This window comes from Onychostoma macrolepis, chromosome 03, assembly GCF_012432095.1.
Source record: "Onychostoma macrolepis isolate SWU-2019 chromosome 03, ASM1243209v1, whole genome shotgun sequence".
NCBI lineage: Eukaryota > Metazoa > Chordata > Actinopteri > Cypriniformes > Cyprinidae > Onychostoma > Onychostoma macrolepis.
Genome location: NC_081157.1, coordinates 10,177,848 through 10,203,639, shown reverse-complemented (window position 1 = coordinate 10,203,639; position 25,792 = coordinate 10,177,848). Strand labels below are relative to the sequence as shown.

At 38.1% G+C, this 25,792-nt stretch overlaps 1 protein-coding gene across 2 annotated transcripts in view; it reads left to right on the top strand.

Moving 5' to 3' along the window:
- Positions 1–25,238, top strand: part of LOC131536829 (uncharacterized) — a 51,626-nt gene extending 26,388 nt beyond the window's left edge. Inside the window, exons 6-7 of one of the 2 annotated variants that reach the window (XR_009270097.1) lie at positions 22,637–22,777; positions 23,498–25,238. Coding sequence is in view for 1 of the 2 variants with exons in the window: in XM_058769968.1 (XP_058625951.1) it covers positions 22,637–22,669 (33 nt within the window). In the remaining variant the exon portion in view is untranslated. Of the gene's footprint in view, positions 1–22,636; positions 22,779–23,497 lie in introns of those variants that run through there. The other variant, XM_058769968.1, reaches the window with a different exon arrangement.
- Positions 25,239–25,792: the final 554 nt, after the last annotated feature.

Below are 25,792 nucleotides of genomic sequence, written 5' to 3'. Positions count from 1 at the left end.
GATTTAAGTGCAGCATTTGATACAATAGATCATGACATCCTTCTTCAAAGACTTGATCAAATAGTTGGTTTTGAGGGATCTGTACTGAGCCGGTTTGCTTCCTACCTTAAGGACAGATCTTTTTCAGTGAATCTGGGAAACTATTTCTCATCTCGGGCTAAAATGTCCTACGGTGTTCCACAGGGCTCTATTCTGGGTCCTCTTCTTTTCTCCTTATATATGCTTCCACTTGGTTATATTTTTCAGAAATATAAATTATCATATCATCTCTATGCCGATGATACTCAACTTTATTTTCCTATTAAAAACAATAACTGTTCTATGTCAACTCTGTTTGCATGTCTTCAGGACATTAAATACTGGATGGACTTAAATTTTTTACAGTTAAATAATGATAAAACTGAAATAATGGTGTTTGGTCCAACAGCTGTGTCCACTGGCATTGTCAAGCAGCTTGGCCCTCTGTCATCAAATGTACGTGATCATGTTAGAAACCTTGGTGTTGTCTTTGATCCTGTGTTGTCTTTTGATAAGCAGATTAGTACTGTTGTGAAAAGCAGTTTCTTTCAGTTAAGATCAATTGCTAGAATCAAGAAAATGCTTTCTATGAAGGACCTTCAAACTGTAATTAATGCGTTTATAACGTCAAGGTTAGATTACTGTAACTCACTTTATCTGGGTCTGCCTAAATCATCTTTGAACCGACTGCAATTGGTCCAAAATGCGGCAGCCAGATTATTGACTGGCACCAGAAAACGTGAGCACATTACCCGGTTCTCGCCTCTCTACACTGGCTCCCGGTTCAGTTTCGTGTTGATTTTAAGATTTTGCTTTTTGTTTTTAAGGCTTTACATGGTTATGCTCCTCAGTATATCTGTAATCTCCTCACTCCGCATTCCACCTCTAGATCTCTTCGGTCGTCTAGTCAATTTCTTCTTTCGGTTCCTCGTTCACATTTTAAAACGAAAGGCGACCGGGCTTTTGCTGTGGCAGCACCTAGGCTTTGGAACAGTCTTCCACATTAGATCTTCTCCTTCTCTTTCTTTGTTTAAATCCGCTTTGAAACCCCATTTTTATTCTGTATGTTTTAATTCTGTTTGAGGGTGTACAATGTTATTTGTCCCTTTGTCTTGATTGGGTATGTTTTTACCTTGTTTTATATTTGATGTACAGCACTTTGGTTGCAACTCCTGTTGTTTTAAATGTGCTTTATAAATAAATAAACTAAACTAAATTAAACATTTAGATTTAATTTGGAAACTTTTTAAACATTGCAAAATTCCCATAGTTAAACACTTGCCACACATTGAATTACTAGAAAACTTTCAAAGCTATAGCCTTTTGAACACAGCATGCCACTCATACACAGTGGTTTGTTTACTTTTACGGAGACTTGAGTTGTTAAAAGTAGAACTGCAGCAATTGGCTCCAAATTACATACAGCTTCAGATGACTGTGTAATGTTATCACATGGGAATCAAACCCACAATGTCTGGGTCAGGTGCCTGTCACTCATCCCATTGTGCCTCTGAGAAGACATGGGTTCATGTAGATGCCTAATCTCTGTAGTTCAAGTGAAAATCAACTCAAAAAAAAGAAAGAAGAAGAATTGTGTATTAATGCAATGCATGTAGTATTTCTCCATTTAAACAAAATAACTCAAAGGCACAACACGTGGAACAAAAACAACTAAAGCATCTTTTCTTGCCACTGTATCTCTAGTGGTCTGGGTATGTGCTACACTGGATTTAAACCGCTGACCTGAAAGGTTTGGCGCCTATGGCTTAACAAGTTGTACCATTTAAATTGACACACATTCATCAGGCTGCTAAGGACAGCTCAGTGTGAAAATGAGCGCACTGAAGCATGACTTGGCATGTTAGCTAGATTAGTATGGTAAGCTAACTTAATGCTAATGTAACTTATAGTTGATTGATAGATGAAGAGCCACATTAGAATGGCAACTGTTTAGTATGCTAAGCTAACTAACATAATTTTACAAACACATGCACTGTTAAATTCAGATTTTTTGGGAACAGTAGTGAATATTAAAAATTAGTTTAGTAATTTCTGTGTGACTTGGACAAAGATCATCTGATATGATATTTGGACTGAATCACACAGAATTGACTTGAATGCATTTTTGATATTTGCTACTGTTCCTGAGAATTAAGTCTCTAAATTTGTAAAACTTTTTGTTGACTGACAAAACTGTTGCAGGTTTCCTGAACACCATGATAAGATTTGTAAATTACTTACTGTTTTAAGAGAAATGTGTGTACATAGTGTTGTTTTTGACTATATTAAATGTGACCCTGGACCACAAAACCAGTCATAAGGGTCAATTTTTCAAAATTGAGATTTATTCATCACATGAAAGCTGAATAAATAAGCTTTCCATTGATGTATGGTTTGGATAATATTTGGCTGAGATACAAAATCTGGAATCTGAGGGTGCAAAAAAAAAAATCAAAATATTGAGAAAATCGCCTTTAAAGTTGACAAATGAAGTTCTTAACCATGCGTATTACTAATCAAAAATTAAGTTTTGATATTTACAGGAAATTTACAAAATATCTTCATGGAACATGATCTTTACTATGTCCTAATGATTTTTGGCATAAAAGAAAAATCAATAATTTTGACCCATACAATGTATTTTGACTATTGTTACAAATATCCCCCAGCGACTTAAGACTGGTTTTGTGGTCCAGGGTCACATATGTGAAAAACAGTATTTAAACATTTAAAAAAACAACAACGTATACACACACACACACACACACACACACCACAACAACAACTGAGTGACTTGAAGAGAGTTTAATGTTTAGATACATTCACACATTGCTTTTATATTTAGCGATATTTAGGAAATTCGGCATCGAACCTCATGAAAACAATATTCCTAATAATTTTTTTTTTTTTAGAAACTGAAACAGGGTTACTTTTTCCATTAATTCAAACTAATTGATACAAAAACATTTTGATATTAAAAGGAGAAAACTAATAATGACGAAAGAAAAATAGCTTCACTTTTTAGAAGACTTTTCAACGACAGTGAAAGCAACTTTCCTACATGGTTCATCAGCTTCTTCTGCTGGTCTTTTTGGTGACTGAGTTGATGTGTCGTCATCTGCAGCGAAGAGGGAGAGGGTTAAGCGGTCATCAAAGGTAATGTCCAGAAGTTCATAATCACTGTCTGTTGGAGCGTTTTGTAGTTGAGTTATTTCAAGGGTGTTGGTGTATGTTGACAAAAGCATTTCCTCAATGTCTTGCGCAATCAAGTCCATTTCAGCTCTAATGAATTTGGACAAAACAGAATTTGATATTGTAAGAGAAAGGACCTGATCATTTTTCATGACTTCAATGATTCCAGAGCACTTTGTTAGGGAATTGTTTCCTTGTCTGAGATCTTTACGTGTGGTGCATCTATGTAACGGCTGTTTTGGATTGAAGTCATGCTGTGACTGATGACATTTTGGACAAAGTTTGTTGATTTGGATTTTTTCCCCCTGTGGTTTTGATATCAGTTTTGTAGTCTGGATGTCAATATCTTCTGTGACTTTCGGTTATTGACCAGCAGGAAATACTTTGCGGACTTGGTTTGATCATAGTGCTCCTTGAAGATGTCAATGTTGGGATGCCCCTGAAGGCTCTAGTTTGCATATTTTCAAACTCATACATCTGCACATTTTCCCATAAGGTAAGCATAATCTGACCCGTTTTGTCTCTTAGGAAGCATTCTTTTTTCATATGCTGTGTCCCAGGCATTGACTGTTGTTGGTGAGTTTACCTTCACCACAGTTGCCTGAAGTTTGGTCACCTGAAATACAAAAGATGTATAGTTAGTTTCAGGAGTTGTTTACATAAAAATCAAGTAAATGATCTATCAGCAGCAGTCAGTATATTTAAACTAAACAACAAAAACAAAAAACACTGGAACCAGGAAGGCACATGTTTAACAAAAACTACCGACAACAGTGGATTGAGATCTGAAACACGGGGTGTACATACAGAAGTACAGCACAAAAGTAAAGGTCATTGCACACTGATTCCAAAATTTTTGCGTGCGTTTTTTCGTATTACTCATCCTTTCCTATCAAAATGCATGCTACGGATGCAAAAACGCAGAAAATCGAACCTGATCCGAATTTTTTTATGGCGGACGAAAGTTTTGGAGGCAGTGTGTAAACGTGATTGACACAACATGAGGTCGTATTTATTTTTTAACGTGCGAAAATTTCGGACTCTGTGTGCAATGATGTTTCATAGACGGGGCTTAAATTAAGCCATGAGTAAATCTTAGTTAACCTAGGATATTTAAGTAGCTTTTCAAACGTCCCTTTAATAATAATAATAATAATAATAATAATAATAATATTTGTGCATCTTGAGAGAAAATGTCACTGACATGTTTTGGAGTGGAATTGTTTTTTTTTGTTTTTTGAACTTTCAAAATTACAAAATTCATCAGCAAGTTCTTCACATTTTTCTCATATTTACACATTTTGTAAATACAAATTGAGACAATTTTAATAAAATGAAAAAAATAAACAATTATACAAAATAAAATACAATTAGAGAAAAAAATAAATAAAAGGGCATCACAAGCATATTTTAAATTCATTTAGCAGAGACACAGTCCTTTGGTCTTTACGGTTTTTTTAAAGACTTTATAGATTCTAAATGATGTTTCGTTAACAAAGTTCGGGAGGAGCACGTCAGATACTTAGCCTAATTAGACACAAGTGGTACGCCATCAAGCTAATCAGGGCATTAATACTCGAGAGCTGACTATCACACATTTATGAAAATAAGGTGACTAAGAAGGGCCAGTTAATTCTCTCTGATGTCACCCATCCATTGTGTAATGAATTCCAACTGCTTCCTTCTGGTCGGAGATTTAAACTCCCTTTTCTTGCGTACTTGTGAATTCTTGTGTACCTGCGGCAATCATGTTTTTAAATGACTTATAAATGTGTGATTTATGTGTGTTGTGTTGCTGCTGTATGTATACTGCTGTCTACATGAAGAATTGCCTTTGTAAGAACAATAAAGTTAACCTACCTACCTACCTCTTTGGCTTTAGAAGCAAACGCTCCTCCCGCATCAACACTAAATGGGTCCTTGATACACTGCATCACCTCAGGGGGTATATTGAAGTCGTCAAACCTCGCAGCAAAATTTAAACACATTTTTCCAAAAAATCTGTCATACCTCTGGTAGTTTTATCGAAGGAGTTTTGCTGGTTTTATCCTTTCCCTGCAACTCCAGATTAAGGCTGCTCAAATGACTGAAAATATCATTCAGAAAATACACATCTGCCATGAAAGTTTAGTCAAGCATCTGAGAGAGAAATTTGCTTTCATATGCTTACTTTCTTGAATGAAAGCAACAATCTCTTGCCTAAGTTCACAGAACCGTGTAGTGCATTGCCTTTACTTGGCCACCTTACATCATTATGCAGGAGCAAATCAGTGTGATTAGCGGTGCTGTAGGCTTGAAATTGTTCGTATGAAATTAATTATAGACATAACATCCACTGTGTTTTTCAATTCACCACTTAGTTTAGCGCAAAGAACGCTCTGGTGAATCAAGCAGTGCAGTGATCTCATTTGTGGCACAATTTCGGTCAGGCGCGCATACAACCCCTGCACCGTACCCACCATGGAAGGAGCGCCATCTGTTACAAGCATATTTACTCGTTTCAAGTCTAGTCCGTGCTCAGTAAGAAAAAGATCAACTTTATTTAAAAGTGTCTCACCACTTGCATGTCCCTCCAATGGAATTATGCTACATTCACGTGCTATCAGAATTATCGTAAATACGAGCTTCCTAGTCGGAAATTGGACATGAACAGCCTTAGAGAGGCCTTATATGGTCAATTTCCGACTAGGAAACTCCTACTTACGATAATTCTGATAGCACGTGAATGCAGCATTAATGCCAGCAGATCCTCGTGAAAGCACAGCCCGTCAAAAAATCTCACATAAAGACACAGCTGGCCCACATTACTACCATCGGTAGATTCATCCACAGCTAATGACATTACCTCGGCCTTTTTTAATTGTTCTAAAAGAGTTTCAAAAACATTATTTAACAGTATTTCAACTGTTTCATTTCATTTTGTTTAGTTGATGTGGCAGACATTGGAATTTTCTGAATAGAGGCAATTATATTGTTTCTGGTTTTATCCTCAGTCACAATTTCTTGTACAACTGCTAGCATGCAAACTTTCAGTCTCCGAATCAATAAACATTTTATTCTTCTTCCCGACGATCCATGCTACATGGAGAGAGGCTGCTGTAGCCTTCTCTTGCTCGGCACACGATCAAAACATGATGGTTCGTCTTTGCCCATAGTCAGCAGTAAGACTTTGCACTTTACGTTGATGAGCATCAGAGCCAGAAGGATATTGAGTGTCAAAGTTTGCATGTTTGGTTTTGAAGTGTCTTCTCAAGTTGTACTCTTTTGTTACAGCGATACACTCACTGCATATCAAACATACTAGTTTTGGTAAAACGGGTAGAAACAGATATTTTTTTGTCCATTCTCCACATAACCGTCTGTTTTCACTGTCGATTTTTCTCTTCCTCAAGGTAGAAAGCAACATTTTTTCAGTCTTGATTTTTTTCTCATTCATCTGGCAAATAATATCCCAATGCTGAGTGGAAATTGGTTCATTTTTAAACATCTTCCGGCAGGGAACATATCAGTTTGGCTAAACATGAATGCATTGGCGGGCTCTGATCTTAAAGTAACCGCACTGATTTTAAATGTTTAGGAGGTCCGGATGGGCCACCAGTTGACGAACTCTGGTCTATAAGAAGAGAAAGGAGTGATGAAGAATTAGTACAGGCATGCCACACACTCTGTACTCAGGCAATGGGTAATAATCTAACAGATTCTCGTGTTTTACACAGCACATTCTCTCAGTTGTGACGAAGAGTTTTATTAATCAAAATATAAATTAATCAAATATAATCAATGTGAATATAACCATTTATGTATCAAGTTATTCTCCTAATATAATCATGTCTCTGCCTGTGTGTAGAGGCCTGCATGAGAATGGAATATGCAGACATTTCAAAACTACAGTATATGGTGAAGCTGCACACTCTATTTGGACATTAAACAAAATATATGATCAGGCATCCTCATCTCCCTTAACATAAGCTGAGGCCCCCTGTCTACTTCCTAAAAGCAGGCTGGAGACAGCCAAAAAAAGGTAAAACAACTATGTATGAAATGTATTGAACACGCCTAGAGAAAAACTGTATAAAAAGAATATACGGACACAGATTCGATAGATTACTCTGCAGAGTTCTCTCGGCTTCATTGTCTTCGATAAATAAAGTCTATCTTCTGGCATCAAAACCCCAAGCCTTCAAGAGTGATTCTTCATAGAAAAGGCGGAAGCCACCACAGTTGGCACAATACTATAAACACCCATGTTACGAACCAACACAGCCTGATATTCTTGGGTAACAAAACGTACAAATGAACCCTGATGAACAAGAACCAATTTGATCTTTCCAGCTACAAGTCCATCATCACAGTCTCTGATCAAAACAAACTTTTTGGTTTCACTTTATTTTGATGGTCCCTTTAACACATTCTATTGACTATAAGTAATGTTGCACGTACATTTCTACTGACTCTCATTAGAGTGTTAGTAGTGTATTAGTTGACTGGTAGGGTTAGGGTTAGATTAAGTTGACACGTTCTTGCAAAGTTACTTATTGTCAATAGAATAGCTGTTGGGAGACCAACACAATAAGGAGTTAGTAGATATGAAGCAGTCTACTAATACTCTTAAGAGAGTTTGTTGACATGTAGTTGCAACATTACTTAGTGTTAACAGAATGTTCAAAAGGGACCATCAAAAAGTGTTACCAACTTTTTTTTTTTTTTGTATTTTGTGCCTCTCAGCGTGATATCATTGGCAACCTCAGTGTTTGTCGCTTCAAAATTCAAATTTGAAAGTGCCCTCCTGATCTCCTCATTGTATTCCATAAAATGAAATTCTGTGCTTTTTTTCTAGAATAGTATCTGGTGGGAAGAAGTTGCCCGCATAAAGGTACACTTGAAGCAGCTGATGTTTCTCTGCAAGGGTTCATCATAGTATGCTTGAAAATCACATAAATAAAACAAATAAAATCTGTTTAAAATACGCGTTTACACTTTCAAATCTCATGGTCCACAAACGGATTAAAGGGCCAAAGTGGAAAACCAGTCCTGGATAATGAGTGATATAATGGTGCTTTGGTTTAGGTGTGTGATTTTGAAAGGCTTTACTTTGAGTATGTAAGTGCTCATCAATCAAAACTTCAAGGTAGGCTATAAGGTTGCAGAGCTTGGGCCGGGGATGAAATACTGTCCCCTGCGCCTGAGATAGGAAATCTCTCCTGACCTGACCTGAGTCAGAGAGAAGTAGAGAGAACATTGTGCTGTCTCCTGAAAAAGCAAAAAGGACTACTTCGGGGTGGAGTTTCCATTCCCTGTGTGTCACATCTTGTCTGGACAGTACAGGTGCTGGTCATATAATTAGAATATCATCAAAAAGTTGATTTATTTCACTAATTCCATTCAAAAAGTGAATATTGTATATTATATTCATTCATTACACACAGACTGATATATTTCAAATGTTTATTTCTTTTAATTTTGATGATTAGAGCTTACAGCTCATGAAAGTCAAAAATCAGTATCTCAAAATATTAGAATATTTACATTTGAGTTTGAATAAATGACCATCCCTACAGTATAAATTCTGGGTATCTCTTGTTGTTTGAAACCACAATAATGGAGAAGACTGCTGACTTGGCAATGATCCAGAAGACGTACATTGACGCCCTCCACAAAGAGGGTAAGTCACAGAGGGTCATTACTGAAAGGTGTGGCTGTTTACAGAGTGCTGTATCAAAGCATATTAAATGCAAAGTTGACTGGAAGGAAGAATTTGGGTAGGAAAAGGTGCACAAGGAACAGGGATGACCGCAAGCTTGAGAATACAGTCAAGCAAAGCCAATTCAAACACTTGTGAGAGCTTCACAAGGAGAGAACTGAAGCTGGAGTCAGTGCATCAAGAGTCACCACGCTCAGATGTCTTCAGGAAAAGGGCTACCAAGCCACTTCTGATCCAGAGACAATGTCAGAATCATCTTAACTTGGCTGTGGAGAAAAAGAACTGGACTGTTGCTCAGTGGTCCAAAGTCCTCTTTTCAGATGAAAGTAAATTTTACATTTCATTTGGAAATCGAGGTCCCAGAGTCTGAAGGAAGAGGGGAGAGGCACAGAATCCATGTTGCTTGAAGTCCAGTGTGAAGTTTCCACAGTCAGTGATGATTTGGGCTGCCATGTCATCTGCTGGTGTTGGTCCACTGTGTTTTCTGATGTCCACAGTCAACGCAGCCATCTACCAGGAAATTTTAGAGCACTTCATGCTTCCTTCTGTTGACAAGCTTTATGGAGATGCTGATTTCATTTTCCAGCAGGACTTGGCACCTGCCCACACTGCCAAAGGTACCAAAAGCTGGTTCAATGACCATAGTGTTACTGTGCTTGATTGGCCAGCAAACTCGCCTGACCTGAACCCCATAGAGAATCTATGGGGTATTGTCAAGAGGAAGATGAGAGACACCAGACCCAACAATGCAGATGAGCTGAAGGCCACTATCAGAACAACCTGGGCTCTCATAACACCTGAGCAGTGCCACAGACTGATCGACTCCATGCCACGCCGCATTGCTGCAGTAATTCAGGCAAAAGGAGCCCCAACTAAGTATTGAGTGCTGTACATGCTCATACTTTTCATTTTCATACTTTTCATTTGGCCAAGATTTCTAAAAATCCTTTCTTTGTATTGGTCTTAAGTAATATTCTAATATTTTGAGATACTGATTTTTGACTTTCATGAGCTGTAAGCTCTAATCATCAAAATTAAAAGAAATATACATTTGAAATATATCAGTCTGTGTGTAATGAATGAATATAATATACAAGTTTTACTTTTTGAATGGAATTAGTGAAGTAAATCAACTTTTTGATGATATTCTAATTATATGACCAGCACCTGTAAGTCTGTGCCCACATTTATATGCCTAGGGATGTAAATTGCCCTGAGGGACAGGAAATTGTCCTATGCCCAAAGCAGAACCCGCTGCGCTAGCCTGTTCAGGCAGCGCGAACGCAGTCCGCCCTGGCGATTTATGTAAGGGACTACCGCAGTGTTGTTCACCCGCACTAGGACATGGTAGCCTCTTAACTGCTGGAGGAAGTATTTCAGGGCCCAAAATAGAGCCATCATTTCGAGGCAATTGATGTGCCAATCGAGAAGATGACCTCTCCAGATCCCTTGGGCTGGACGGCCATCCAAGACCGCACCCCAGCTAGGACGACATCCCGATGTCAAAGTGCAAGCTCTTGAGACTGAGACAGAATCAGCCAGTCGTCTATGTAATTTAAAATGCGGATGCCCTGGAGTCGCAGAGGAGCCAGTGCTGTATCCATGCATTTTGTATACGTGCGGGGTGACAAAACTAGGCCGAATGGAAGAACCTGATACTGGTAAGCTTCACCCCCGAAAGCGAACCACAGGAACTTCCTGTGTTGTGGCAAGATTTCTACATGAAAATGTGTCTTTGAGATTGATTGTCACGAACCAATCCTCTGATTGTATCTGAGACACAATCATCTTGATTGCCAACATTTTGAACTTGTATGTTCTGAGGTAGCGATTCAACCCGCGAAGATCTAAAATTGGACGCAACTCCCCATCTTTCTTGGGAACTAGAAAATACAGACTGTAATAGCCTAACTCTCTGTCTGGCAGGGGAACACGTTCTATGACCCTTTGTCCAGCAGAGCTTGCAATTCCTGTGTCAACAAATGCAATCATTTCGGTTTCACGGAAGTGGAGATCACGCCGTTGAAACGCGGAGGCCGATATGCAAACTGAATCCTGTAGTCCTTTCTACCCATGGAGAGATATTTGGCAGTAGCTTCCACGCTGCCAGCTTCTCTGAAAGGGGCACTAGTTTTGACACTTCGCTTTGATGGGTGGGATGTTAGATGTCCGGTGTCCTGAAACGTGGCAGGAGGCAACCAAACACCTAACATTTTGCTGGAGACCGCTGCTCCCCGAAACACCAGTGGTGGCAGAGATTGTACAGCGGCCCCCTGAGGGTGCCAGGAAGGAGCCTCTACTCTCTGTTGGAACTTTACACGCCCCTCCCCTGGGGGGACACATCCCCACAGTCCTGGACGCACGAGCCTCAGGACTTTTTCTTTGAGGAGATGATGCTCCTCCGGTCTGGCCTCTTAGGAGAGTGCGGCGAGCCGCTCCCCAGTCTCTTCGAGGAGGCGCACGACTCGCCACACTCTCCTTCTGAGCCTCTCGGGACTGGGTGACCGACAGTCCCGGCGCTTAAGCACGGTGGGGGAGAAACCTCACAAATGCCTCTTCATAGTGCTTCTCCTCCCGAAACCTACTGGCGACTGTGTTGACAGAGTCGCCAAATAGGCCGAAAGGCGAGACGAGGGCATCAAGGACAGGGACCGGGCGTGAGGTTAAACCACAGGTGTCTCTCCGTGGAGACCATAGCAGCCATAGAACGGCCGATGGCACGGGCCGTCTGCTTAGTCGCACAGAGAGACAGATCTGTGGCCCGGCGAAGTTCTGAAAACGCCTCTTCATCGATGGTACTGCCAGTGCTCAAGTCCTTCAGCAGTTCAGCCTGGTACGCCTGTAAAACCACCATGGTGTGCAGGGCAGCACCAGCCTGACCCGCTGCCTGGAAAACTTTCCCCACCAGCGAGGACGTCAATCTGCAAGGCTTGGTGGGGAGCACAGGTTTCTTTGAAGAAGATGAGCTCCCAGGGGAGAGATAGCCCGTGAGCGTCTAAAGCATCTAAAGTCTAACTTTAGTTTATCGACTGCTTGAGTTACCACCTCGAGTAACTCCTCATACGCTTTGTCATCGCGAGAGACGTACTCTGAGGTGGCACTCTCGATCTCTGCAGGGGCAAGAGATGAAGTATCCTCCACCCGTTCTGAAAAAGTGCCAGGGCGTGCTTCAGAAACGGACGTGAGGACCTCCTGATCCGGAGAGAGCGCGAGAGAAAGAGGCGGACCCGTCTCACGTGCCTCAGCCAGATCGACACGCGACCCCCAAGATCTCACCAAGGGATCGGTGACTCGCTCGTCTTTAATAAAAGCAAGCCGCGTGCCAAGCACAAAAGATCGCAGTGCTCACATTCTCCCTCGAGCCCGAAGGCAGCGTGCTCATCCCCCAAACACTCGAAGCAGTATCTATTTGGATCATCCTCGGAGATGAGCCTCTGACAAGGAGGCACGCATCTCTTATCAGACTCCGATATAATGCAAGTAATGATATTTTTATTTATTTATTATTTTTTTATATATACACTGTATATCTGCAATGCAGGAAAGAGATTCTTTCTCCCTCACACACACACAATGCGGTCCTTGGAAACAAAGAATAACCTTGCATGTAATCCTGACGTCACCTACCAAGGTTATTTAAGCCAATTCTTGCCGTGTTTGACACACGTGCTTTACAACCGGTCGAACAAAGAATTTTCTCATTAGTGTTTGATTCGCAGCATCGAGAGTAGCTTTTGATAGTGAACAGCGGTTTGAGTTGTGAGTTGTGTATGCTTTGGTCAAATGCAGTGATTTCAGCCTATTAATTACGGTCTTTAATCTGTACAGGTGATACAATCAAAAAATAAACATTTCTCATGTTGTACAGTATTTTCTCATTCGATCCAGGTATGGTTCATATTTGTTGTAATGTTCGACATATTCATTTTGTATCAATTTGTTTCTTTAATTCAAGATTGATTCAAACTAGCTGCGAGAGTTTAATGTTCGAGTCTCAAGTCCCCCAGGGATCCATTTTGGGGCCTATTCTGTTCTCCCTGTATATGCTTCCCTTAGGACATATTTTTAGGAAATTTGGGATTTCTTTTCATTGTTACGCAGATGATACGCAAATTTATCTGCTGTTGAAACGAAAAGATATTGGCTCTCTAGCGCCCCTAATGCAGTGCCTTGAGGAAATTAAGGCCTGGATGGCACTAAATTTCCTTAATTTTAATAAAAAAAAAAAAAAACAGAAGTTATGCTGTTTACCCCGGGAGGTATCTGTGAGTCTGTAGGTTTGGACCTTGGTGAATTGAAACCACTTGTAAAGCCCTATGTAAAAAAATTAGGAGTTATCTTGGATTGTGATTTTAAATTGGACAAACAGATTAACTCAGTAGTTAAATCTAGTTTTTTCCAGTTGAGACAGCTCACCAAGGTGAAATCGTTCCTGTCTCCTAAAGACTTTTAAAGAATTTTACATATTTTTATTTCAACTCATCTGGATTATTGTAATGGCCTTTATATAGGTATTAGTCAGGCCTCTCTCCAGACTACAGAGGGTCCAGAATGCGGCTGCTCGCCTGCTGACTGGTACACAAAAGCGGGAACATATTTCTCCTGTTCTCACTTCTCTTCACTGGTTACCTGTCCGTTTTAGGATTAATTTTAAGATTCTGTTTTTTTTTTAAAATCTCTTAATGGGGTAACACCTAAATATTTATCCGATTTGATTAAGCCGTATGCTACGCTAAGAGCACTTAGGTCTGCTGATCATTTGCTTTTGGCTGTCCCTGTACATCAGACAAGCACAAACACTTGTTGTATTTAAATCTAGCCTAAAAACGTATTTTTATAGTCTGGCATTTAACGCTGTGTGAGAGCTGCATTGTTTCTTATTGTCTTTTATTTTATTTTTATTGGCTGTATCATTTGATGTTTTTATTATTCTATGTGTGTACAGCACTTTGATAAACACTTGTTTTTAAAAAACTTTATAAATAAACTTTGACTTGATTTAAGAATCTTTAGATAGCCTATTTTGACTGGAAACCACAGGACAAAAATACTAAATAAGAAAAGCATTTTTTGTGCCATATCCACATATATTTATTTGAGCACAATAGTAGTTTTAAATGGTAGTTTTCTATATAACATCGGAGATGCAGAGCACCTTAGTAAGGCCGCTGTATGCAGAGTGATAAGGAAAGCATGCCCTGCTCTCATGCTCTTTCTGAGAATTTTTGTGCTGGGCACAAACCCGTCAAAGAGAGTTTCAGAGGACTGCAAGTCAGTGGTGTAGAAATTAGTTTTAATGAGGCTAATCTGAGAAATGACCTTCACTTGATAACATCTTGCTGCGACCTCTGGAAGTATAACCTAATAATTAGATTTATTTTTTTAGAATTTCCGGTGTAATTGGATGCATTGATGATGCACAAATTCAAATCATCGCACCTTCAGAAAATGAAACTGATTACTGCATGGAATGGAAGGATGCCAGATGGAAGGGAAGTTTGATTAATTTATCATTGTTTTCATTTGCCCTCACAGCCTGGGCATTTGTGTTGTGCCAGTGTGCTGGTACAGCGCTCTCAGAGGGAAACAAAGACTCGTGGGAGAGTTTAAGTCAGCAGGACTCATCTGTGGTCCAGGTTCTTGTGCAGGCAGGTTTAATCACTGCATAAAAAAAGAAAACAACTGTGTCTGTGCTGATACCAGGAGCAACTATATTATTTCCATTAGCAATCATAACAAACATAGCATTTGGAGTTCAGCCCAAAAATGTAAATTTTGGTCTTAACAGACCATAGCAACTTTTGCCAGATGGCATCAAAGTCTTTCAGGTGTGTTTTTGCTTAAGGCAAATATGATTGAATGTGGCACTTTTTTCAGAAAAGATTTGTATTTTAAGCAATATATTCTCCAATCTAGGTGTGCAAATCTAATAAAACATATCCAAAAAATATTACTTGCAAAGCAAAAGGTGGATCTACTAAATATTAAATGAAGGGACTGATTACTTTTACAACCCTGTTAATTTGTATTTTTATTTTTCAGAACTTGCCTTTTTCTTTCATTAGTTTGGTGTTGTAAGGCAACATTTGCAAATAAAGTGGGTAAAGATTGTTTTTGGAATGCGTTTTGATTTCAGTCTAAAGACAAATTAAGTAACTCTTTCAAATGGGTATGATGATTTCCTATAGGCACTGTGAGTTGATAGAAAACAGAAGGTCTCCAATGATGTGCCTCATTAAAAAAAAACACACACAACTTGATCCTCTAGTTGTCACGCCCCTGGACTGTTTTGTTGTGGTTTTTGCTCCCCATGTGTTCTGTGACCCAGTTTTTCCCCTGTCTGATTGTTAATTTTATTCCAGGTGTGTCTCCTTAGTTCCCTCGTTATCCTGTCTTTATAAGCCCCAGTCCTTTCAGTTAGTGTTTGTCTTACAAACAGAGACAACGGGATCTGCTGTGTATATCCCTAGATATCATTTGGGAGTAAATAAAAGAACATCTGATAGTTTAAGTGTGTATACAGTCGAGTTATATGCTATATTAATAGCATTAGAATGGATTGAACAATCTAGATGGGACAGTGTTGTAATATGTAGTGATTCTGTATCTGCCCTCATGAGTATCAAGTCTGGTGTAACTAGAAATCATCAGGAATTACTTTATGAAATTTTATTTACAAACTCAAGAATGAGTAAACAAGGGAAAAATATCACATACATGTGGGTGCCAGCACATGTGCGCATCCAGGGAAATGAGAAAGTAGAGAGACTGGCAAAAGAAGCTACAAAAAAAAGAACATGTTGACATCAAAATTAAATTATCAAAATCAGATGGGAAGAGTTTAGTGTGGAAAAGGATAAGGCAAAAATGGCAGCAGCAGTGGGATAATAAAATTAAAGGGAGACATCTGTACATGATACAAAATATGATAGGTATGGAAAGTAAAAAGGGAAATAAAAGGAACAAGTTCTAATAAATAGACTGAGGATTGGTCATTGCAAGTTAAACAAAACTCTTCATGTTATGGGAAAACATCCTACAGGACTATGTGATGAATGTCAGGAGGAGGAAACAATTAAGCATATCTTTATATCATGTATGAAATATATACAAGAAAGGCAAGAGTTCAAGAGTCAGCTACGGGAAATAGGTATAGTAGAGTATAATGTTAAAAATATAGTAACGTGTGGAAATAACGACCATGGACGGAGATGTTTTAGTTTTTTGAGGAGGACTAGACTGGAAGGACGAATTTAATCAATTTAATTAAGATATAGTAAGTCAAAAGGGAGACAGTAGATGGCAGTAATGCAACACTAAGGATGCCAACTGCCGTAAAACCCCAACGAAGAAGAAGTTAGTGTTTGTCGGTCTTTGAGTGTCTACCCTGCCTGTGATCTGTGTTCCCGTTTGAATAGTAAACACTAGTATTGTGAAATTCTTTGTCGTCTCATTTTCTGGTTCCCGTGTTTCTCTTGAAGTGACACTAGTACAGTGGTTCCCAACCTTTTTTTCATGGGCCCTACCTATGTACACACATGGTAATCTGAGCCCACCCCAACCCCCATATTATATTTATACATGCATATGTATGTGCAATAATAATAATATTGTTTTGTTTCTTGAGAATTCGAAGGCCAGTAGACTCATGAACTGGCAAAGAGTGGACTGCAGCTCTCAATTCATGAGCAAGGTCCTTTGCCACATCGCCAATTATTCTGTCTAGGTTTTTGCAGCTCCCTTCAACTGTACCATTTTGTATGGCATTTGTCGTTTTTCAATTCATGAACAAGTCCGTCGATTTGAAAAGCTGCTTGACATCAGCAACAGCGAACTATTAAGGGAAGGAAAATGTTTTTTAACAATTTCACAGGTAAATGTTGTTTAGGGGCCCGTTCTTCGTACGTCGCTTATTACATCCGAGATCAAATGACACATCCAAGATGATATTATCGTGCTAATCATGATCTGGCTAATTCAGTTCTTTGAACGCAGCTGTTGTTGATGATTAGTATGGTTGGATTGAGTTATCTGAGATAATTGTGTGTTCATGGGTTGGTTTAAATGGGGCTATGTATCGATACTCCAAACAACGATCAGCAATGCAGCGATTGGCTGGCGGCAAGACAGTAACGTAATGACATCATATCATTAAAAAAGACCTGACGAAAAAAATTGACAAATTTCTGGACTTTTATAAGGAAACAAAACTACATAAATGTTATAAATGAAATGGCACTGTTTTAATTTTTTTTACATGATTCCCAATTATTTATATTGACGACTTCTGTTATTTGTACAGACTTTACATTTTATTTCAATGTTGTAATTAGCAATTCATTTAATTTTATCTTTGAAACAGATTTGTTACGTGACAGCATTAATTAAAGTTTCATAGAGTTTCATGTTATCTGCATCTCCTGCATCAAGCCACTCCCATAATATCTGTCACCACTCAAATTAACTGCATGCGTGTAATGCTGCCTTCACGTGCTATCGGACATTTTACAGTCCTGTCTATGGTGCATCTGCAGAAATGCCTCCGTGATCGAGTTTTTTTTGCTCCTTTTCAGCTGATTATTAAACTTGTTCTCTGTCAAAGAGCATGTTTGCCATTCTAACAAGAGCTGTTCTCAAACATTTTAAGGGTCAGTGATTCAAATCAAGAAAAGGGCACCAGATCACTGTTGTGTACAGTAATAGTATCTAATGAATCTAACTAGTATCTCATGAATATGTACTAATTAATAAGTACTATTATCTAATGAATACAGTGTTTACAATCACATTGGCACTAATATCAGAACCTTGATGTCATTTTTCAGAGCTCTAGACACAAAACTCACCACTCATCAAATGCATCAAGTGCATTTTTCCAACCTTTAGTATATTTTTTTTCAATTAGATACAATATGTAAAATAATGCAATGTTCTGAGCTCACTTCACTTCTTTTTCTGCAGTGCAAACATACATGAGGTATGCTAATCAACCACAGAGTCCAGAGTGTTTTTTATTTATTAATTTTTTTACTTTGTCACATTCTTTACTTGCATAATAATGTTTACATGTACCAAATACATAACCCTATGGACCAAACATATAAGAGAGAGAGAGAGAAAAAAGAAAAAAAGTACATACTGATGGCCAACATTACAAGTCCCTTCTGATTAACTCCTATATTTGCATTCATATGTGTCTATGTGTGTGTCATAGTGTCGGGTTTGGGGATGGAAGCATACAACTGAAATAGTATCATAATAGACAGATAACAGATGTAAGTAGTGTAAAGAAAATAAATAATGACAAATAATAATAATTTTGGAGAGTTTTTTTGAGGACGATGTATTTATTAACGGTGAAAGTTCTAGATTAATGATTCAAATGTTAATTTTTGATTGGATAGATGATGTGATTTGTAGATATTCCAAAAAACTGTTCCTCCTGATGCCGTATTCCTTGACCAAATATGAAAATGAGGCCAGATTATTTCTATAAAATATATGTTGGAGTTGTGTGATGCCCTTTTCTGCCCATGTGTGTAAATTAAAGTGTTTTTTTATTAACTGTATAATCTGGATTGTTCCAAATGGAGGTGTATTTAGATGGTGCAAGAGGAGTGTTTGTGATTTGGTGAAATTTCCACCAGGCTGTCAGAGCTGCTGCTATAGTTGGTGCTTTAAAACAGGAGTGTTTTTTGATTGTCTGACTATGAAATTTGAATATCCTTACACATTGTTTGCTCAATATCTAGCCATATGTTTTCTGATGAGTTTTGGGGAGTCCATTTGTATATCTGTTGAAGCTGACTAGCCAGAGAGTAGTGGTAGAAATGTGGTGCTTCCAATCCTCCTTGTGTTTATGGTTTCTGTAGAGTAGATAGTTTAATTCTTGGGGTCTTATTTTTCCAGTAAAATATGATAATAATTGAGTCTAAGTTTTAAATCAGAGCAGAAAGTCTTAAATTCATAAAATGATGGTGTTAAATGTTGGATGCAAAGCGAAAAGTGAATGAATTTCTTCCTCTGTACTTTGTCTTTTCCAATACAAATATCAAACATCTTTCAATCAAGATATGTTTATTTCAGATGCAAATGTTAATGAAGTCTTGAAAAATGTAATGAAATTAAATGAGTTTATTCTTAAAACAATAACAAATATCAGTCTATGAGCTATCAAAACTTCCCTTTAAATTAAGGTTACTTTTTTGCCAAATGGCAGATATTAGTTATTGTTTTAAAATCACTTTAAACAAGACGTTGTATTTTATGTCATTTTGTATCTCCAGTAAATGTATCTTTATTTAAGAATCTTTAGGCGTTTGCACTGGAAAACAAGACAAAAATACTGAGGAAGAACATCACTTTTTTGCAGCATGATCTGAAGCTGCAGTAAAAGATATTTCCATATTCTAGTGAACTTGAGGACACAAAGAAATGTGTGGAGGAGAAAGGACAGCAAAAACGCAAAAGGCCTGAAACTGAACACGTTAGTCGCTTGTGCAGATTTTGTCAAATGGAGCTGAAGCAGGGTCCAAACAGTCCTCACATACACACAGGCTTTGCTGGCGTAGCAGGGAAATATGTTCATTGCCCTGCTAAAGTCTTTTCCGTTTACCAACCTCAGGACATGCAGAAAGATGACCCGGAAAGAGTTTAAAGAGTCTGCATTTTACGAGATGGAAAGACAGATGTGTGGCAGAAAAAAATAAATAAACAACATTTTTTGATCTTTTGCCCCTTAGTAATATTTAACTCGTGTATATACTGTATATTTAGATTTGTTTATTTTTTTTAGTGTGCGACTGTAATATGTATATTTTGTCAGAATTCTATTTTTCTTTATACTTTATTATTTTGGATCAGTATTTACTAATCTTAAAAAGTGCTTAAAGCATTTAATAAAAACAACTGAAAATTACAAATTGCTTCACGAGTGCTGTGTTCTTTTTCATAGGACAAATATTTCACAGTTTCTATGGTTTTGGAAACAATTGATTATTTAACTCCATTTTCATTTAGTACTTGAATATTACTTAGTTTGAGTTCAATTTAAATGCCTATTTTCATTTCAAAAGCCATTTAATAGAAACCATTATTATATAATTCATGTTTTTATATAACCATGTAATGTATACTATTATTTTACTGTATTTTAATACTAACCATTTATTCGTAATACACAAATTTAAAATACTTTGCAGTTGTAATGTATTGTTAAATTTTACAGTTTTGTTTCATAAAAAGCACAAAGCTGTGTGAAATAATGGTTTTAGACCTGCGTGAGTGGGATTCGAACCCCGGTCCAAATAAATGGAAAAAAAAATCTGATTGGCTGTGACATCATTTCCGCTCTTTTCACGAGCTACTTCAGAAATAAGCATTAGTATTAAAATTTGTACAACAGTCGTCTGGCATACAAAGAGGATTACTTACATTTTTGGCTTGACATGTACGGAGCTGCAGTTCTTGTCTACTAGCAGGTGGATGGTGATGGTGAGATCGTTGTCCCCAGTGGCTCCATGAAACTGACAAGCAAAATTGCTGAAGCAAGGGCATGTGACGCTCTCAGTGTGGTCTTTCATGGTCTACATGAGAAACATGGTGTTGCACATGTGAAGTTCTTGCCCTATAAGGACAGCACCTGGTTTACTTTTGTAAAAAAGACTCACCTTTTGGTTTACAACTGTAGAAACAGTCAAATGGAACGGTCCTGCATGTTTCTGAATCATCTTCTTCTTCTTCTTCTTCCCATGTCTCACTTGAGCCAGAGTACTGCCCCAATATATATATATATATATATATATATATATATATATATATTATATATAATATAATATTTCAGAATATGAAAAAAACTGACAAAATGGATGCAACATTACAAATCCTAATATAAGATTGCAACTCAGAGAAATAAAACCCAATGATCATATTGCAGTTTCATCAAAACAACATTTTAGACAGTTTTAAAGAAAAATAGTTATTACAAAAATACATCTTGAGATGGTCATAGAACTGTTAACAACTGTTTATCAATGGAACCGCTCATCCATGGAAATGTTGCCATTGTTTTTTCTTTAGTTTTTCTCAGCTTGTGACTATGTGCATAGCAGGTCGTATCCTCCTCTATTTGAGGTTGAGAAAAAGCAGGAGAAGGCTGCTGCTGTTGCTGATGACTCCGAGCTGCCTGTATCTGACTGAGGCTTTGGGTCAGAAGATTAATTAAATTCTGTGCTGCTGTTCCTACATCTTGATTTTCTCTGTTAAACGTGTAATGGTAGAATAATTATAAGGGATTACCTAGACAATTATTAACATTAGTGAGCATCGTATATGGTCATTTTATTTTATTGGTTATCCATTTGCAGTTTGTTTCAAGAGACAGTGTAACATCTAATTTGCAATGTAAGAATATCATAATCCTTAAAAATAAACCAACTCTATTGGCACTATAAAAGTGTGCACAATGACAGAAATTAATTCCAACACGTTCACGTGAGCGAGTAAATTCTCTTACTTCTTTAACTTATAACAAACTGTTGATACTAATCACAAACAATATTCATTTTAACATTAGTGAAATAAAAAGAAACAATCAACTTGACATACCTGAAGTCCGCCCACATGCCTCTTCTCAGCCATGCTGACTTCATCTGTTGCGATCTAAGTCTCCAGCTGATGACATAGCTTTGAGAGAGGCATCCCTCCCTTGACTCCACCCCCACATCAAAGCAATGCCAGAAAGTGAAATGCACAGAAATGTGAAGAGCAAAGGCAAAACGGTATCACAAAAGCAGATTAAAATGAGCGTTGCAGATGATTTGGCAGATATTGGAAAGGAAATTTGTGTTGCAAAATCATTGCTACTAATAAATCTTTTGCAGAGGTAAAAAATGATCAAAGATCTTAAGCTTCTTTAACATGAGTCATTACATTTTGTAATTAAATTATATTTACGTTTGTGCCATTGCATTTTTTTTTCCTCTCAAAACCTTTGCATTTCTTTATTTTTGTTTGAAATATTTTTGCTAAATACTTTATTTACTTTTGCAAATATATGTGGCATTAAATTGACTCCATAGACCCGCCTACAGGAAAGGTGGTAGAGGCTGCCATGAACACTGCACTCCAGGGCTACGTTTCCCAAAAGCATCGTAAGCCTATGTTGATCATAGCTCCATTGATTTCAATGGGTCTATGATGTACGTAAGCTTACGATGCTTTTGGGAAACGCAACCCAGGGCAGTACTCAATTATTCCGCATCTGATTGTCACAGTAAATCTGACTCTCACTACAGGTGGCTCGGTCAGCACACCAGCTTCTACCCATTCTGTAGAAACCAGGAGCAGCAATCTAGAAAGAGGCCTAGGGACAGTCAGACTCTTCTGGAGTTCTTGAAAGAAAGAGAGGGAAGAGAATAGGGAGAGAAAAGCAGATGAACATCCCAACATCAAGAAATTAACACACAAACAGATATATATATATATATATAAATAGATCTATCTTCCTAAACAATATACACTCTTCTATGCAAACTTCTAGTGAACATGACTACATCTGGAGAGGTTACTCTTCACCCAGACACACACGGGCAGTTCATCAGGAGATGAAAGTGGGGAAGCAAGCCGTCCTCGGAGACGGTTCCCCGACAGGTGCCTCTCATCCACTGCTGCATTACTCATGTCATCCACGCTGTCATCTTGTCCCTGTGTTTCTTCCTCCTCAAGGATATGCCACACAGGGTGTGTGCTGCCACATAGATGTTGTGGAGGATGCAAAAGGCACCAATCTCCTTTGGGGTGAACAGAGGCCTGATCTCCAGGGCCCTCAAGAAAATGGAATGCTTGCTCATCTTTAACATCCAAAAGGTGTGCTCAATAACGTTTCTCGCCTTTGCATGATGCCTGTTGTAACAGGCGTCAACTTGGCCTGTTAATCAAAATTCATTTAGAAAATATGTGGTGTATTTCAATGTCACAAAAATTAACACTTTGAGTGTGTGTCTAATGAGACAAAAAAGAGTGTTCCTACTTGCGACAGGCTGGTGGTATGGTGTCTTCATTGTAACGGGATGCTGCAGGCATCGGTATCCACCATCTCCCAACAGACAGTTTCAAGCTGGTGGATAAAGAGCCTGCTGGTATGGTGATCTGTGCAGGACAAGGGCATCATGTAAAGATCCTGGACTGATCATGTACACATCTATAAATGCCCTGATAGCACACGTACATCTCTGAGACGTCTATTTGACGTCTGCATTTACATCTGCAAGACGTATTTTTTAGGGTGTTTGCTCATCTGCAATACGTCTATAGGACGTCTCCTTTTAGATGTCAAATAGACGTCTATTAGATGTTTTTAAGATGCTTATGATTTAGAATGTATGTAAAACTGACATCTTACAGACGTCTGTCAGACGTTTATAGACAGCAGATGCTTTCCAGATCAAGAGATCTTTAACAGACATCTTGCAGACGTACGTGTGCTATCTGGGTGCTCCCTTGGTGTCACAGATGCCCTGCAGTATAAAGGAAGGAAAAAGTTTTCTGTTTATGTAACTTTTTTTTTTTTTTTTTGTGGCTCTGTAGGAGGAAGAATCCAGCAGCACAGCGGATAGCCTCATGACCAGCAAAGCCTTTTCATATTACTTGCTGCATCCCAATTCACATACTTGCATCCTAAATAGTATTCAAAATTAGAATTAGTGAACTGTAAAAAATAAATAAATCAATCAATTTATGTATGTGTGAGGGAGTGACACACTGGTCTCAGTGGGAAATATGTCTGCATGGTTTTGTGTGTGCGTGTGTGTGTTTTAATAAATTTACTTTTGGCAACAGTAGAAAATGTTTTTTACTGTAAAATGAGCATGAGCATGTTTTTGGTACAAGTGACCTTAAGCAACTCATAGGACAATCAAAACATGTTCACTTGATTATTAAGTGGGTTTTGTGTATGAGCACAGTTGTTTTATTCACAATGTAATGTAATTGTATAAGAGTTTTGTGAGCTAGAGCTTTTGAATTAATTGACAAATTGGCACTAATTGCGAGCATTTAGTAAACAGACCATCATTATCTGAGGTAGTTTTTGTAGCATTTGGACCAATCAGACACACAATTTTGCATTTGATTTAACTAATCAATTAGTTATTAGATTAACAAATGGTCACAGACCCCTCACCCAATACACATACCAGGAGCCAGTAGGACTATCAAGGACTTCAGGCCCCTGGTCCCATGGCAACCCATCAGATAACACTAGTTTTATTGCTCAAAGGAATGCAAATGGCCGAGCAACACTCACTTCATATCCCCTTTAGGAAAAAGACATTATGCCATAAAATGGACTCTTCTCTAATTAATTCATAGAAAAACCTTTCTTTGAATGAGCACACATATCATTAAGTCATTGTGTATATTATTACTGTTTTTGTGTATTGTATACTGTTTTATGCATGCTTATAATAGATCACTAGTTAATATCACTCTAACTGTAACATGTTTGGTCTCTATCAATTCGTCTTCAGATGATCTAAGTGAGAGTGAATATTACATGTTGATACCTATGCAACATATTAATGTCCTAAGAATCTTTAATAGTTTGTCCAATCCAACCCCTGTGCCCCAGTATTTCCAAACTCCCGCTTGGAAATTCAGCCTTTCTCATTGGTCAAGCCCATCCTGAGAGGCGTGACCCTTCTCAGACCTTAAAGGGCTCATGCACAGTTCTAGTGCTCTTCTAAAAAAAAACTCTACTGCTAAATCTCCGGACTGCTGCTCGTGTGGAGAGCCTGAGCCGGTACCAGCGTGCCCGGTGGACTTCAACATATCTCAGTTTTGCGGTTCTGTTAGATCCTAGAAGGATGTGAGCTAGAACTCTTCTGAAACTTTAAGTTTTGCGGCAGGCTTTGCGGCCTTGACTTTCCATTCAACCAAAGCTCCGCGGACCTCAGAACCAGAATAACATCTTGTGGAATTCATCACTCTTTAACCCGGAAGAACGTGATCGCGAGTCCAAAACCTTGAAACCATCAAGACTTTTCATCCGAGACTGTATTCCAGACACACGCCAACAGCCATGGAAATGCAAGTATGGTACATCTAAATAGAACATTTGGTACATTTAGTATAAGCTATAGACCCCGTTATAAACGGCGCTGATGGTTTTACTCAGGTGGTTAACCAACTCTTTCCATAACTGCATTCTGTTTTCTCTAATGGCTTCATTCATCCACTTTAGCTCCCCTTTTGTATATACGTGTGAGTGTATGTTTGTTTGTTTGTTTAGATTAGTTATGCGTGTTAGCGTTTAGTTAATAAAAGTTGTGTGCACAAATTACATGATTTTCTGGTTCTGCCTTGCAAATTAATGTCCCTTTATGATTTTGACCCTCGCTACATGCTCTAATGCATTAATACTTAAAGTATTTTCTGTGGCCACGAAAATATCCTTTCTTAGAGTTGATTTGAACTTGCACTGAATGGTCGCTGGACGAACAGATCAGTTGATGGCAATTTAATTCTGCTACAGTTATCACTGTCAGCCGATATAAATAATTGTAATTATTTATATACAATTCCCTTTTAAGCTAATTTGCTACATTTTGTTAGCTTATAAATTCCAAATATATATTTCTTTAATAAATGTGGTATTTATCTTAATTGCAGGATTGTGCTCTTTCTTGGTGTGAAAGCTAGAAAATATGTTTTCTTGCCAGCTTTGTGCACACACATATGCAGTACTATACCAGTATTCTTGAGGCATATACACATTCACATTCATTTGGCCAATTTCAGGTTTAATTGTGCTTTGCCTGCTTGCAATTAGAGTTTCAAAGAGTTTTCACCTTTAAAACACTGTTGTCGACACATAGAGGGAAG